Source organism: Pleurodeles waltl, chromosome 12, assembly GCF_031143425.1.
Source record: "Pleurodeles waltl isolate 20211129_DDA chromosome 12, aPleWal1.hap1.20221129, whole genome shotgun sequence".
In the NCBI taxonomy this organism is placed as follows: Eukaryota; Metazoa; Chordata; class Amphibia; order Caudata; family Salamandridae; genus Pleurodeles; species Pleurodeles waltl.
The window spans coordinates 350,109,787-350,123,406 of record NC_090451.1 but is presented as its reverse complement, the minus strand read 5'-3'; the positions used below and the strand labels follow the sequence as shown (position 1 = coordinate 350,123,406).

At 44.1% G+C, this 13,620-nt stretch overlaps 1 protein-coding gene across 1 annotated transcript in view; it reads left to right on the top strand.

Moving 5' to 3' along the window:
• The window catches only part of WDR88 (WD repeat domain 88), a 267,202-nt gene that overhangs the window by 190,092 nt on the left and 63,490 nt on the right, over window positions 1-13,620 (top strand). Inside the window, exon 4 of the mRNA XM_069218620.1 lies at window positions 1,480-1,543. Within this exon, the coding sequence (XP_069074721.1) occupies window positions 1,480-1,543 (64 nt within the window). The remainder of the gene's footprint in view (window positions 1-1,479; window positions 1,544-13,620) is intronic.

Genomic DNA, 13,620 nt, shown 5'->3' with positions numbered 1-13,620 from the left:
ATTTTAAAAAGATTCCCCTTCCTGAATATCATCCTGTGCATTTGGAGAACTATCAATCTCCATGGTTAATACAAAAGGTTCCAGTAAAAACTGGCAAAAAGGTGGTCAAATGTAAATGAGGTATGGATATGTCGAAGGGCTCTCCCAGGGGGAGTGTACAAGGTAAAGGAACTAACTGAGGCCCGGGAGGAAGCAAGGAGAAAACCCTGCCTCAGGGGAGTGGTTACTGGCCTGGCGAGGTGAAGGAAACGGAGAGAGAGCAGAGCTGGTAAGAAAAATAAATTGGAGTGCATACGCGAACGCGGGAAGAAGAGGTGCTGCTGGAAAGGCATATGCTACCGTTGGAAGCTGTGGAGAAGCGTTGTGTGACAGGAAAGTAAGCGCGAGCTGTTAACGGCTAAGGAATGCTGTTATGAAACGTGCTGCGGGCGTAAAGCAAAGCACATAGAAAACACTCGGTACGAGAGTCACAATACTCATTGAAAAAACCCAAGTACACCAAAATAGAGGCTCACAAGTAAAGAAAAGTATATAAATATGGCAAAAGTACTTATCTTGACTGCGAGCAGCAAGAAAAGAGGAGCTGCTCGCAGTCAAGCGTCACTATATTACTAATAGTGTTATGTTATTGGCTGTTGCATCGTTCTGTTCACTCCCATTGGCTGCTTCCTGTTTTAGCCTTCTGTGTGTTGTTGTTTTCGTTTTTTCTTGACTGCTGCTATTAAATTAACCAATATTTGAGAAGCATAATATGAGTCTCCGGTGTTGTATTAAAATTAGCATCTGACACACTCTTGGCAGAATTCACACTAGGAGCAAATAAGGAATGGGAAGAAATTCTGTGTGTTCCAGTCTTCATTACACACTTTTTGAAGGTTGAATAGCGGGGGTTTGAAAGAGATTGGAAATATAATACAAGGTGCTCCTCAATAAAAGAATTTGCATATCAATAATTGACATAAATGGCAGCAGGAAGGAAAACACTGATGTGTTTCCTGCTTTTCCCCAACTTGCATTCCCCACCACATATAGTAAAATGCAACGAGACTTCTTGTTTATGTAAAGGGGGTATTTGTTAGACAAATGTATGTTTGAAAAGCCAGGAACCATTAAGGAGATCACCTTCGAAGGACTGGATGTTTTTTACTTTTTTGATTTCAAAAAACGAAAAACGAACTATGCTGTGAAAAACATTATTTGGTCACAATCTAGCAATACATCTTGAGCGGAAAATAAACTGAACCCTAAGTGTTTGCCTCCAAATCTCTCAAGAATGAGTGTAGTTGTGCACCTGATTCTTCATATCTTTCCACAGTAAATGTTTATTGGTGGGGCAGACAGGTGTGAGGCCTTTGAGCAGGAATATATATTGTAAGAATGGACATTGAAACTTTCTATAAAATGGCGTGACTGAGGAACAGATGTTACTTTAACAAATCCTTTAATGACTGTTTTTAGTAGCCTAATTTTTTTTTTCAGATTGATAACGTCATCATTTGACAAGACAGTGAAGGCTTGGGACATGGAGACTGGAAAAGTGCTTGTATGTATTTTCCGATTATTTACTGTTTTGCTGTTTTTCTCTCTTGACTGCGTTGACCAGATTTCTGGCTAAATCACAAATGTATATCCTTATCTTGTGCTTGCCATCTCAGCTATTTCAGATCCACCGACAACCCTTTCCAAGCTCTCATCTCGCAGAATTGTTCCTATTACATGAACTATTGTAGGTAAACCCTAGCGTTCTGAGGTAAACCCTCGTTATGAGTGGTCCAGAAAGTCTGATGGACCCTCTAGCAGAAGGTATGACATCATCTTTGGCTAATTAGTTATTTTGAAACAGGAAAAATCCTACATTTTGGCAAGTATAATAGCAAAGTGGTTAAGGGTTGCTTGTGCTGAAGCACTTTCTCCATGTTTTAAGAGAAAGCGAGAGGAACATCAGCTGGCATAAGTTACCTCCATAATATTACCCTAACTGCTTCAAAGCTTAACGCTTGCCTGGATTTTTATGTTACTCTTGTATCCCAGAGAGTATTTGGTAATGTATCGGTATTGATGATTGTATATCAACTTTTTATCATTTTGAAAGTATAATTGTATGGCAAATAGTAATCTACTAATTATATTTATTAATTAATAAGTTACCACTGCTCATCTATGCACCTAAAAAATATATTTAGGGACTTTTAGTACAAACTCAACAGAGACTTCATACTGAGCCAATTATGCCAAATGTCTAGAGGACATACATGGATACATGGCAATGCCAGCATAAATTGTAGTTAAATTGTGCTGCCACCAAAATGATATGAACATATGACAACAGTAACTATAGTTTCTGTAAATACCCCAATATGGCTAGTGAAACAGGTGGTATACAATAAAAGCAGCCTCATGTTCTTCGTATTGAGTAATTGGGCTGAGTCATCGAGGATCACATAAAAACCTCATTATTCCCACAGCAACAAGAGGCATACCATTTCAGACATTTATTAATATTATCAGGCAGAAGACTTAAGAATAATTCAAAGGAGACTACAGCCAAACACAGTATCAGAAAAGTACTCAAACAATATTGGTCTCATTGTATACGGTACACCAAGTGCAACCCTCTGCAGTTGGCCAACCACCTTAGCCGTAGTCAGCAAGATGTTGGCTGCAGGACTTTGCCGTTCCACAATCTCTCATGGGCAGTCGACCCTCCGCAATGCATGGTCCTTGGCCATGCATGACGGTGGCTTAGCTGAAGAGCCTGGTCAGGTCCCCCCACAAGTTGCAAACCTCAAGGACTTACACCCAAATCCCAGTGTTGGCCAAGCTCCTGTGAGCAGCCAGCTGCCAATAGACAGCCACTCCAAATTCTCCTTTACTAAAATGTTTTTTTGTCCCACAGGACTCCTGCTGGAGCCTCAAGGGCTGTTCTCGCTCCTCAGGAGTCCTGCGGGACTGCTGTGATGACCCAAAGTCCCACATTTTGTTTTCTTAATTTTGCACCCACGGAAAGTCCTACTTTGCCCCCCCACAATGGCTATGGGTCAGGGTATTCATACCCAACCCCCTTATATCCTTTTTTACCCAACCCCCTTATATCTTTTTTTTTTTAATCTTTATGGATTCGAGGACCAAGTCCCATGGTCCTGTAATGGCAGCCACAACATTTTTCTTAATGATGGTACATCAGTCACATCGTTCAGTCCCGCAGGCTTCCCACAGGACCAGCCTACTAATGCTTTTTTTGTTGTTCTTTCCCGCGAGACTCCTGTGAGGGTGTAGCAGAAATAAATATCACTGTATTCTATGCATTACTTTCTCTAAAACGGCTAAAAGATTTACACCAAATACCTGAAAGCCTGCTTTCTAGATAAATGTCATGCTTTCTGCCAAATTTGGCGTAATTCTGTTCAGCTGTATCATTATCTATTTTGGCCTATGGAAATTGCATAGGGAAAAATGTCATTTGGAGCCCACCTTTTCACAGCCATGCTTGACAGATCATCCCAGAACTTTCCCAGAAGGAGCTATGGTTGATGAACTTTTTTTGGAATTTTTGTTTAGATTTGTCTAATGGCAACAAAGTTATTAGGAAAACAAAAAACACACTTCCTATGAAAAACACTGGTTCATGTATAACTGCAAAGTGGCTACGGCCACTGTGTAAAATATATATTATCTAGTAGCGGTTGCCACTAGATACTAATGTTAGGGCAGCTGTTCCATGGGAAAAGTGTTTTTGTGTTCTTAATAACTTTGACAAATCTTCACAAAATTGTCCCAAAAGGTGCTACTTTTTGACTACTAAATGCATGGAAAGTTTTCGGGTGATCTGTCAAGCGTGGGCTGAGAAAAAAGAAGCATCCCAAAACGCTAAGTCTCCATGCATTTTCTATAGACTCCTTTAAGAAGAGCAATAGCAAACAGTGCTGAGCGGAATTACACCAAATTTGGCAGTTAGCCAGACCTTAGTCTGCAAATTGCACTTTGTTGAGATTTGCTGTAAATCTGTTCAGTAATTTTTGAGAAATTAAGGTTAAAAAATGATGGTATATCTGGACGGTTAGGTCCACAAGAGTCTTGAGAGACTCTTGCGGGAGCACCAGTTCAAAAATAGAGCCTCCTGATTGGCCCAGGGAGCTTTACTTCCTTTGGACAATCTCGCTTCTGCAGAAGTCAGACTCCTGTGAGAGAGTGCTCTGACTGGCTGCCAGCAACATGAGAAAAATCTTACAGGCAGCCATTACATGACTCGGGGATTTAGTTCCCTTCCTGAACATGTTTTCAAAAAAACATAAACTGGCAGGATAGGGAGACCCTGACGGCCTATGCCTCATGCGGGGACACCCAGAGAAACCCCCTTTAGGGCCAAAAACAGAAACAAATCAGGAAAAATTGCAGCAATTTTGCCGGACTCCCATGATATCAGATAAAAAAATTCAAATGGTGGCCGGGCCGCTTTTTTTTAATAATGGGAGAGGGCGCACAGCCCACTCCCCAGCCTTTACAGGTCTTTGGGAGTCTAACACAAGGCTGAAATTAATTTATATGGGGAGGGGGCATGTGCAGCACCCTCCCTCGAGACATCAGAGGCCCCCGGGGAGTCCCCCCGTGGGGTTGAAATAATTGTATATGGGGAGGTTCGATGCACGCCCCCCTTCTGAGCCAGGAGAGGTCCCAGGCAGCCCACCACCAGGGCCCAAAACATTGTAAATGGGGAGGGAGGGCGTGCGGCTGCCCCTCCCAAATCCCTCAGAGACCCTGAGGAGCCCACCGTCGGGTCAAAATCATTAAATAATGGAAAGGGAGCCGCGTGGATTCCCTCCCTGAGTCATGTCAGGCCCCAGGGAGCCCACGCCAGAACCAAAAGTACTGAGCCATTCGTGGCCCCGGGGACCCCATGCTCTGGGACTTGCTCACATGCTATGTCCTAGGGAGCCCATCCCCGAGACATAGCTGTTTCCCTGCCCGGACCACCACAGGCAGAGGAACCTTTGATTGCTCCCGCTTGGTGGGAGCATTTATGAATCTTCAGCCAAGCAGGAGCAAAGACAAAGTCTGCTGTCAGCTGGCAGGAGCATTGTAAATGCTCCTGCCAATTGGGAGAAGAATTTTGATCTCCCCCTGACCCCACCCTGCCTGGAGGGAGCAGCGTTAGTAGCAGCATTAGTAGCTTCTCTTAGTGTCTATAATATGCAAGCCATATGCTGTGTGTATCTCCGGAATATATGAGGACGATGTGGGAGGCTGGAGTAAGCACGCCAGAGTGCGTCCTGGATAATCACCCTCACTATAGTGGCTGGCTCTACCATATTTCCCTAGGTAATGTGCCTCGTGTTCTGCCAAATCCTGGAATTCCTCCATCAGGGAGGCTCTTTTGGTTACATCAGGGCTGGTGTACCGTTTGGCATCTGTCTAATCCAAGTCTGTTAGTGCTGCTTCCACTCAGGCGAGGCTATTATGGATGTCCCTCAGAATCCCTGAGAGCTTTGCAATACAGACAGGCCTCGCATAAGCTTTGAAGGCCTCCCAAAGGGTGGCTTGCGAGGTAACCGAACCTTCATTAAGCTCAAAATATTCTGTGATCGAATTATATAGTTCAGTACAAAAAAGCATATTGTGCAGTGCCACCATGGGTAATCGCCATAGGCGCTTTCGCTCTCCAGGGTGGGGAATTGGGCAGATCATCTTGCCCAGGGAGTTCCCTTAAAGGGCATGCGGCAAGTATGTAATCGCGCCTAGACAGGGGACAACCGCAACAGACACCAGCCAGTAGTCTATACATGTCCATGTGTTGTGGGGAGCTGAGTAAAAGGTTTATGTTGGGTCGTCAGATTTTACAGGGCCAGGGATCCTGTAATGTGTTGGTGTCACAAATGTCACACAGTATGCGCAGTGAGTGGGGTTTTCCGGCAGTGTTTGCAGTCGTGGTATCCAGTGATGGATCTAGGAACATATTAAGATCGCCACCCAGGATAACATGGTCCGTGTCCATATGATCTAAGTGGGTCTGGAAAAAGCCAGGGTCATCCGTGTTTGGAGCATAAATATTGGCTAGGAGTATCTTCTGTCCGGCTAAGGTGCCATCAACTAGTACATATCTGCTTTGTTCGTCAGTGGATATTGATTGCGGGTGAAAAGGGAGGCTTTTATGAATTAGGGTGCAAACCTCACGCAAGCATTCATTCATTAAAATACTTTAATTGGGTGAAAAAGAACCATAAAAGTCACAACAATTAGAATATTAAATACAGTATAGTGCATTAAGGAAGGAAAATATTGTTATTAAAAGTACAATTTTTTTTTAAACATCACCAATATGAAAATTACTCAATATTTACAGCGTAACTTTAAGGCACTAAAAATGTAATTTAAAACAGCATAAATAACAGTTTCATTACCCAGTTGGTGCAAATGGATAAAAGCAGCAACATGTGGTCGAATTTCAGAAGCTCGTAATACTGGGTGCAGAAATTGCTGTCTCTGGGTCATATAAAATGTGTGAAACAGTAAAAGGTGCATGGTGCGTTGTGCTGCTGACATTTCACATCTACAGGGGGGAAGAGGTGGAAACCATGTACCTTTTACAGGAAAGACCAACAGACAGTGTATTGTTTCAAGCCGAAACCTTCTCAATAACAACTTATGTCTCTCATTTGTTATAATTTGTAAATAAAGAACTGGTTTTCAATCCCCCCGTGTTTATTCTCCAACCGTATCCTCTGGGTGTACTGTACTGTTTTAAAAGCTCTTTAATGTGACTTATAGGAATGGTGCCCAGCTATCTGGGCTATGGAAGAATGCAGGGGTACCAAGCCTTTCACAGTTTGTTTTGATGTATTTAAACCATGGAATATTTAAATAATGTTTCAGCTTCAAACCGTCCATTAATATTGATTTACGTAGATAAGATTTTTCCACATTCTATGCCATAATAATTGGGGCTGTAACTTAAAATGACCTTCAATATTAGATAGCCCAGCATCCTTATGACAAAAAGTCAAAGAGGTGGTCTTTGGGACTGCCAACAACCTTTGTAAAAACGTATTTTCCATAATTTGCGAGGCTTTACAATGTATGTACTCCCAAACTCCTGCGCCAAATATAGCAACAGACACGCATTTACTTTTGTAAATCAAAGAATTTCTTTTGTTGGCTTGTGGCCCAACCTTGAGGAAAATCTAAAAACTGCTTCAGTTGTCCACTGAAATTGCACCATTCTTGCATTCAATAAAAACTTCCAGTTAATATCTATATCAATCGGAATTCCCAGATACGCAATTTCTTCACTGTTAAGTAAAGATTTCCCAGTCTTACATAGTTTGGTACCACATTTCATTACAAAAGACTTTGTATAGTTCGTCTTAAGATCCATATCAGTTCTGAAACTATTAAAGTCATCTAGCAACAACTGGAGAGTATTAGCTGTTTGTGCAATAAGAACAGCATCATCTGCATAGAGCAGAACGGGAATTGCTCATGAGTTGAGCTTCGGGATATCCTTCTACTCATGGAAATAATAACTATAGCTTGAGATATATTAGTGGGAACCCCATGTAGCTGCAAAATTGTATGTGGTTGTGGTGGGAAATGGGTCTTCTGCAGAAAGGCGATTTGATGACCGTGTCTATACAACTACTGTAATACTTGTTTGCCTTTATAAGGATTGTTGAGCCCCCTGATATTCCAAGAGATAAAGGTGGTTTCAAGGATGAACCTCCCATTGTGATTAGTGCTCCTGAACAGGGATACATTAAAATATGTATGGAGAAGGATCATGTCAATAAGGCAATAAACAACAGAACAAAAACAATGAGTAATAACTGAACCCACACCCTCCACCTACACCCGGCGAGAACATGCCTGTGAATCCCTATAATGCTAACAGAAAAAAACAAAAAATCCCAAAGACATCAGTGTGGTATCAACCATAGGGATAGCAAAACCACGGCAGCGGCTCCTCCTAAAAAATAAAAGGAGTTCAAACTAGTAGTTGGAATGTGAATGAGTAAATGCGTCCAAGGTGTATTATCGCCACAGTCATGGCATTCAATGCAGAGGCAATAATGCTGTAGGAGGAGGAGTCAAGGCACATGAGGCCTGGAGCCCGCCTGTAGCAATCATCTCATGTAGTTGGGGGTCAATCAGGAGGGAACAAATTCATGCTGGTGGCAGTTTGCATAAATAGGGGCGAGCAACAGGTGAAATGTGACCTGAGGGAGAACGGTCCCTGGTGTAAGATTTACAAAAATCCAGGGAGTTACCAGGATTGTCCAATATGTGTGCCTTGCCACTAACGTCGACCCTGAGGCATGCTGGATAAAGCATGCCATAGCCTAATCCCAGACTGAGCTGGGCCTTTTTGATGTCTGTAAATTTGCTTCTAGTCTCTTGGGTGGTCATGGTGAAGTCCTGGAACAAATAAAGGGACATACCCTGGTACTGGAGGGGGCCCAGTTCCCTCGCTAGTCATAATGCAGTGTCACAGTCCCTAAAATTGGGTACCTGGGCAATGATCAGGCAACGCGGTCCCCCTGGGACTGGATGCAGTCATAGAGACCTATGTGCCCATTCCACCACAAACGTGGCTGTAAAGTTCTGGCGGCTGAGTAGCTCAGCAAGGAGTTTTTCCCACAAAAGGATCCAAGCGCCATGTGTTCATTGATTACGCAAGTTCAAGTATGCAAAGGTTGTTGCAATGTCCTTGTGCCAAATCTTTGCAGTCTGAATTCCAGTTTTGCCAGTCTCTTCTCCGATTTAGTAGCATTGTCCTCAAGTGTGGAGATGCATTTATTCGGTTTCCTTTATTCTTGTGTCCTGGTGGTCGAGGCGCTCCCCCATGCGGTACAGACAGTTTACAAGTGTGTCAAAGTGGGCATCAGTCTCCCTGAAAATCGATCTAAATTCTGTCACAATAGCACCCACCCCTGACATTTGTTCTGGCTCTGGACCACCTGCTGCGCCACCCTCAATGGCTGTGGTGGTTTCTGTCGGGGTGGGTGGCACGTTCTTCTCAAACGGGAGCTTTCACTGCTTGGGGTCACCACGAACCATCTCAAATGAGGGTAGAGAGCTCTACTGTCTCTACCAATTATGGGCACAAGGCTGGGTTAGGGTGTGTGCAAATCTAAACAGTAACTGTCACACAGGGCAGAGTCTGCAACTAAGCACTGGAATTTGCCAGTATCCAGTAGGTGCCCTTATGTATTAATGAAGCTTGAGGGGTCACTGTGCCCAGGCTGCAGCAAAAGAGATAAGGATCAATGAACTTCCAAGACCTCAGACGACTCGTGTCTCTATTAGAGCTCACAGTAGAGCTATGATCTAGGCCCCAGTAGGTGGCAATGGTGGTAGGGATTGCATAATACAGGGGTATGAGGTCCCCACAATGGAAGATTGTTCAGAGGCAGGGGATGCAATTGCAGCGGCAAGGTAGGCATCAGCAGGATAAAAAATGAGCAAAGATCATTGCTTCCTACCAGCCATGTGTCGCAGCTGTCGGAGGGGGCACTGGAATGGTGACCACCATCTTGTCCTCACTGCATGGGCCAGGCGTACTATCAGCAGATTGCAATCCTCAGGTCCTTCCCATGATCAGCTGTTGATGAGGAGTCGAAGGGCGTGGAGGTGTTCTGGAGGGTGACTGGGCCGCACCACACAGCCTGCCTGCCACACGTTTCAGGTTCTCTCGTGGCCCCTGTCGCCGCGGGGTCTCAGAGGCGCAGGCTGGCTTCAGGAGCATCCATACTGCGGGCTGCGAGGTTTGTGCCACTCAATGAACCCTCCTCGTCGCCTCGGGCGTTCGGTCAGTCATTGGCAGTTCCTTGGGACCGGGCGAGTGTAGTTACAAGCTCATCCGGCGATATTGAAGAGCCAGTCCAGGGGAGCATCAGTGTGGCTATGTTGATCACCGGCGTGGCTCCGCCCCTCACTTAGAAGCATTTTGGCTAAAGGCTGCTGTGAGAACTGATGAAAGAACGGGACTAACCTGCTTGTCTATCCACCTAGGGTGCATTGCCGGTTGGCCTGACTTAGTAGCTGCTCCCACGACATTCTTCTCTGCAAATGCAAAAACAACAAGGTGATGGATGGGATGCTTGGAATTAATTACAGCCACTGGCAAGAGCTCGGCGGCAAACCAGTCTGTCATTTTTTTTGCCCACCATGCCACCTCAGTTTGGACCCAGCCATGTGCAAAACAGTCTTGACCCTGTTTCTTATGGGACAGTCCAGCCTGACCTGCCAGTCCAGATCTCTCTTGACTGGAACACAAGCAACCTAGGACCGATTTTGCCCTAGGTAGGGCTTGTCAGCAAGGTGTAGCTTAGTTCCAATGGTACAGTGAGCCCAGGAGCCACGTCTGGGCATACCTTGCACACCTAGGCAACAAAGGTAAAAACAACAAGGTGCTGGATGGAAGCTTGAATTAATCTCAGCCAGTTGCAATCACTCGGACCCACATCCCAATCCATCGTTTTTACCCACTATGCCACCTCAGTTTGGACCCAGCCATATGCAAATTAGTCTTGACCTTGCTCCTCATGGGAACAGTCCAGCCTGAACTGCCAGGTCAGGTCAGGCCCTCCCTGAACTGGAACACAAGCAATCTTGGACTGCCTTTGCCCTTGTTAGGGCTCTTCAACCAGGTACAGCTTAGTTCCAGTGGCAGAGTGAGCCCAGGACCCATGTCTAGGCATACCCGGTGCACTTAAGGCAGCAAAGGCAAAAACAACAAGGTGATTTATGGACTGCTTGAAATAATGCCAGCCACTGGCAATCGCTTGGGCCACATCCCAATCCATCATTTTTTTCCCACCATGCCGCCTCAGTTTGGACCCAGCCATATGCAAATCCCTCTTGACCATGTTCTTCATGGGAACAATCCATCCCGAACTGCCAGGACCGGTCTGGTACTCCCCGAACCGGAACACAAGCAATTTACGACCTGTTTCACCCTAGTTAGGGCTCTTAAGCCAGGTATAGCTTAGGTCCAGTGGCACATTGAGCCCGGAACCCATATCTGGGCATACCCGGCGTACTTAGGGCAGCAAATGCAAAAACAACAATGTGATGGATAGAATCCCAATCCATAATAGAAAACATACACTTATTTATATATACTTTCTAATGGTAGTCGATATTCTGCTCACACATTTATACAGGATTATATTTTTGTACTTGGTTTTAAGACATACAACTGGTAGCCATCAAAATGAAATAAAACTGGACTAGTTGGGAATATTTCTGAAGCTGTAGTACTGGCACTGATACTGAAACAGAATGTGATATATATGGACATTTTTCAGTTCCTGGTTTAATTTAGTTTTGATTGCTATTTTCTGGACATTTTTGGACTTCTTCCACCTTTCTTCTAATTAATAAAAATGTTACCCAGCCCTAGTTGACTTACATTGCAGTGTAAACAAGCGCTTGCAATGCAACAGGTCTCGCATTGACTTGAGTTGGAGCTATTGGCATGGTAAATTCATAACTGAACTTTTCTTCCCACATAAATTGGTCAACCATGCCTCATAATGTTGTCTTTTCCTGCCATATAATTTCAGTGATCCAGCATTTAACTAAAGCACTTCCTCTTACCTTCTTCCTCTATCTTAAACATGTACAATCATCATAAACACCTTTTTCATAAATAAACTTTTGGCATTAGAGTGTAATGCTCAAAATACCATGACAAAAATATAATTTGGGATGGATTGGAGGATGAAAGTTAAGAGGGAGTCAGGAGTAAAGATGGAATGGACAAGTGGCGTTGTAACGGTGTCACAGGGCCTGGAGTAAGACTGGAATTTTGTTAGGAAAATACAGCAGTAGTTAGAGTTCAGTGAGGCCCGTAGGTACCTGGGCCGCGGTGCCACTGCACCTGTTACTCCATTGATAACTAGGCCTCAGGAGAGAAAGCGGATGGGGCAAAAAAAGAGAAGCTAAAGGAATACAACAGCCAAAAGGAAGAAAAAGAAGGGATCGGAAAGAAATAACAGAAAGAACGATAAAATGAAAACACAACTAAAAGAAGAAATAGAGCAAACGTGTGGGACAAAAGAAAAAAGGGAAGGTAGCTAGTGAATGAAAGATAAAGTGGAAAAAATAATGAATGAAGTTTGAAAAGAAAGAGAAAAATGAGCACTAGAGAATAAAGAGATGGTGAGAGAAACAAGCAGCGAAAGAACGAGGGCATGTATGTACTGACACATTTCCCACAGACACAGAATGAATGGGTAAACCACTTTGACACTTCGGGTTGAAACAAGTAACTTGTAGCTTCCATATACAGACAGGAAAGAGAGGGATTTATAGTAAAACGTGAATTGACAGATAAAGATAAGAAAAACACCAGAGAAAGGAAGGAAGAATATGTAAAAAGAAACACTGAAAGGACACATACAGAGTCAAAGGAAAGAGCAAATCAAAAAGACAAAGAAAGGATGAAGGGAAGAGAAAAATACTGAAAGAATTAATGCCTGATGAAGAAAAAAGAAAGGAACGAATCAAGGAAAGAAATAACCAGGTTTTTGCAAGTTTGAAAGAGAAGGTAGCAAGAGGAAGAGGGAAATAAAAAAAAGGAGAAGAGTAGAAATAAACATTTGAAAGAAAGAGTGAATATGGATTTTAAGAGCTGGAAAGAGAAAAGTGGGGGAGAAAGAAACATTGAAAGTAAATAGAGTAAAGGAAAGAACCGAGTGAGTTAGGTGAAACAGACCCTTGCAAATAAAGATGGAAGCTAAGAAGAGATTTAATTGGCTCCGCCACGTCCCCAAACAGAGGTTAGAGTGTGGAACAGCAGGGGGCACTGCAGAACAGCCGGAGGTGCATTAGCAGAGTTGCATGTGAACCCCAAATGTGGTATAGACAGAGCAGTGTCCTGGCCCAGTGCTGAAATAACAGAAAGGCAATGGTGTAATTCCTGGTATTAAAATAATGGGGTGCTGCAGGTTAAGGTTGAGGAGCACTGATAAAGTATTATGTGGGCTGCAGTATTGGAATAGTAACGGGCACACAAGGTCAGAAGTGAGGTACTGTTAATGGAGTTAGGTGTGGAACCTACTATTGGCATGCCAGTGTTGCTGAGTGTTAGCCTGGAGGTGTCCTGGTGAAGCTGCGACTGGGGCCCAGAATGGGAGTGGCATTGCCTCTGAACCAAAGAAGTGAGGAGACCTGAAGGGCGTGTGTATGAGCCTTAGTACTGAGAAGAAATGTGCACTGAATGTTAGAATTGATGGATTCTGGCGGAGCTCTGACAGTTCCCATCAACAGTGGCGTTAGATGTCAGACTTAAGGTACACTGGCTCAGCTGTATTTTGCTCTTTTGGGTCCAGTCTTGGCTTGGCAGTGTGACTGAATATTAGAACTGAGCTGCTGTAATGGAACTGCATGTGAGTGGGGTTCCAGTATGGGAAATTAAGTAACCTTGCCGGGGTAGAACTGAGGTGCACTGATGGAACTGTGCCTGAGGTCCCATTACTGGAACAGCAGAGTGTACTGACTGTAAGAACTGAGGTTCTCTGGCAGACAGCATGTGTGGGGTTCGGGCATTGCTGTGGGGCTTGGAGTGTGTGAACTGAGGTGCACTAATGGAACTGCGCCTGAGGTCCCAGCACAAGCAGCAGC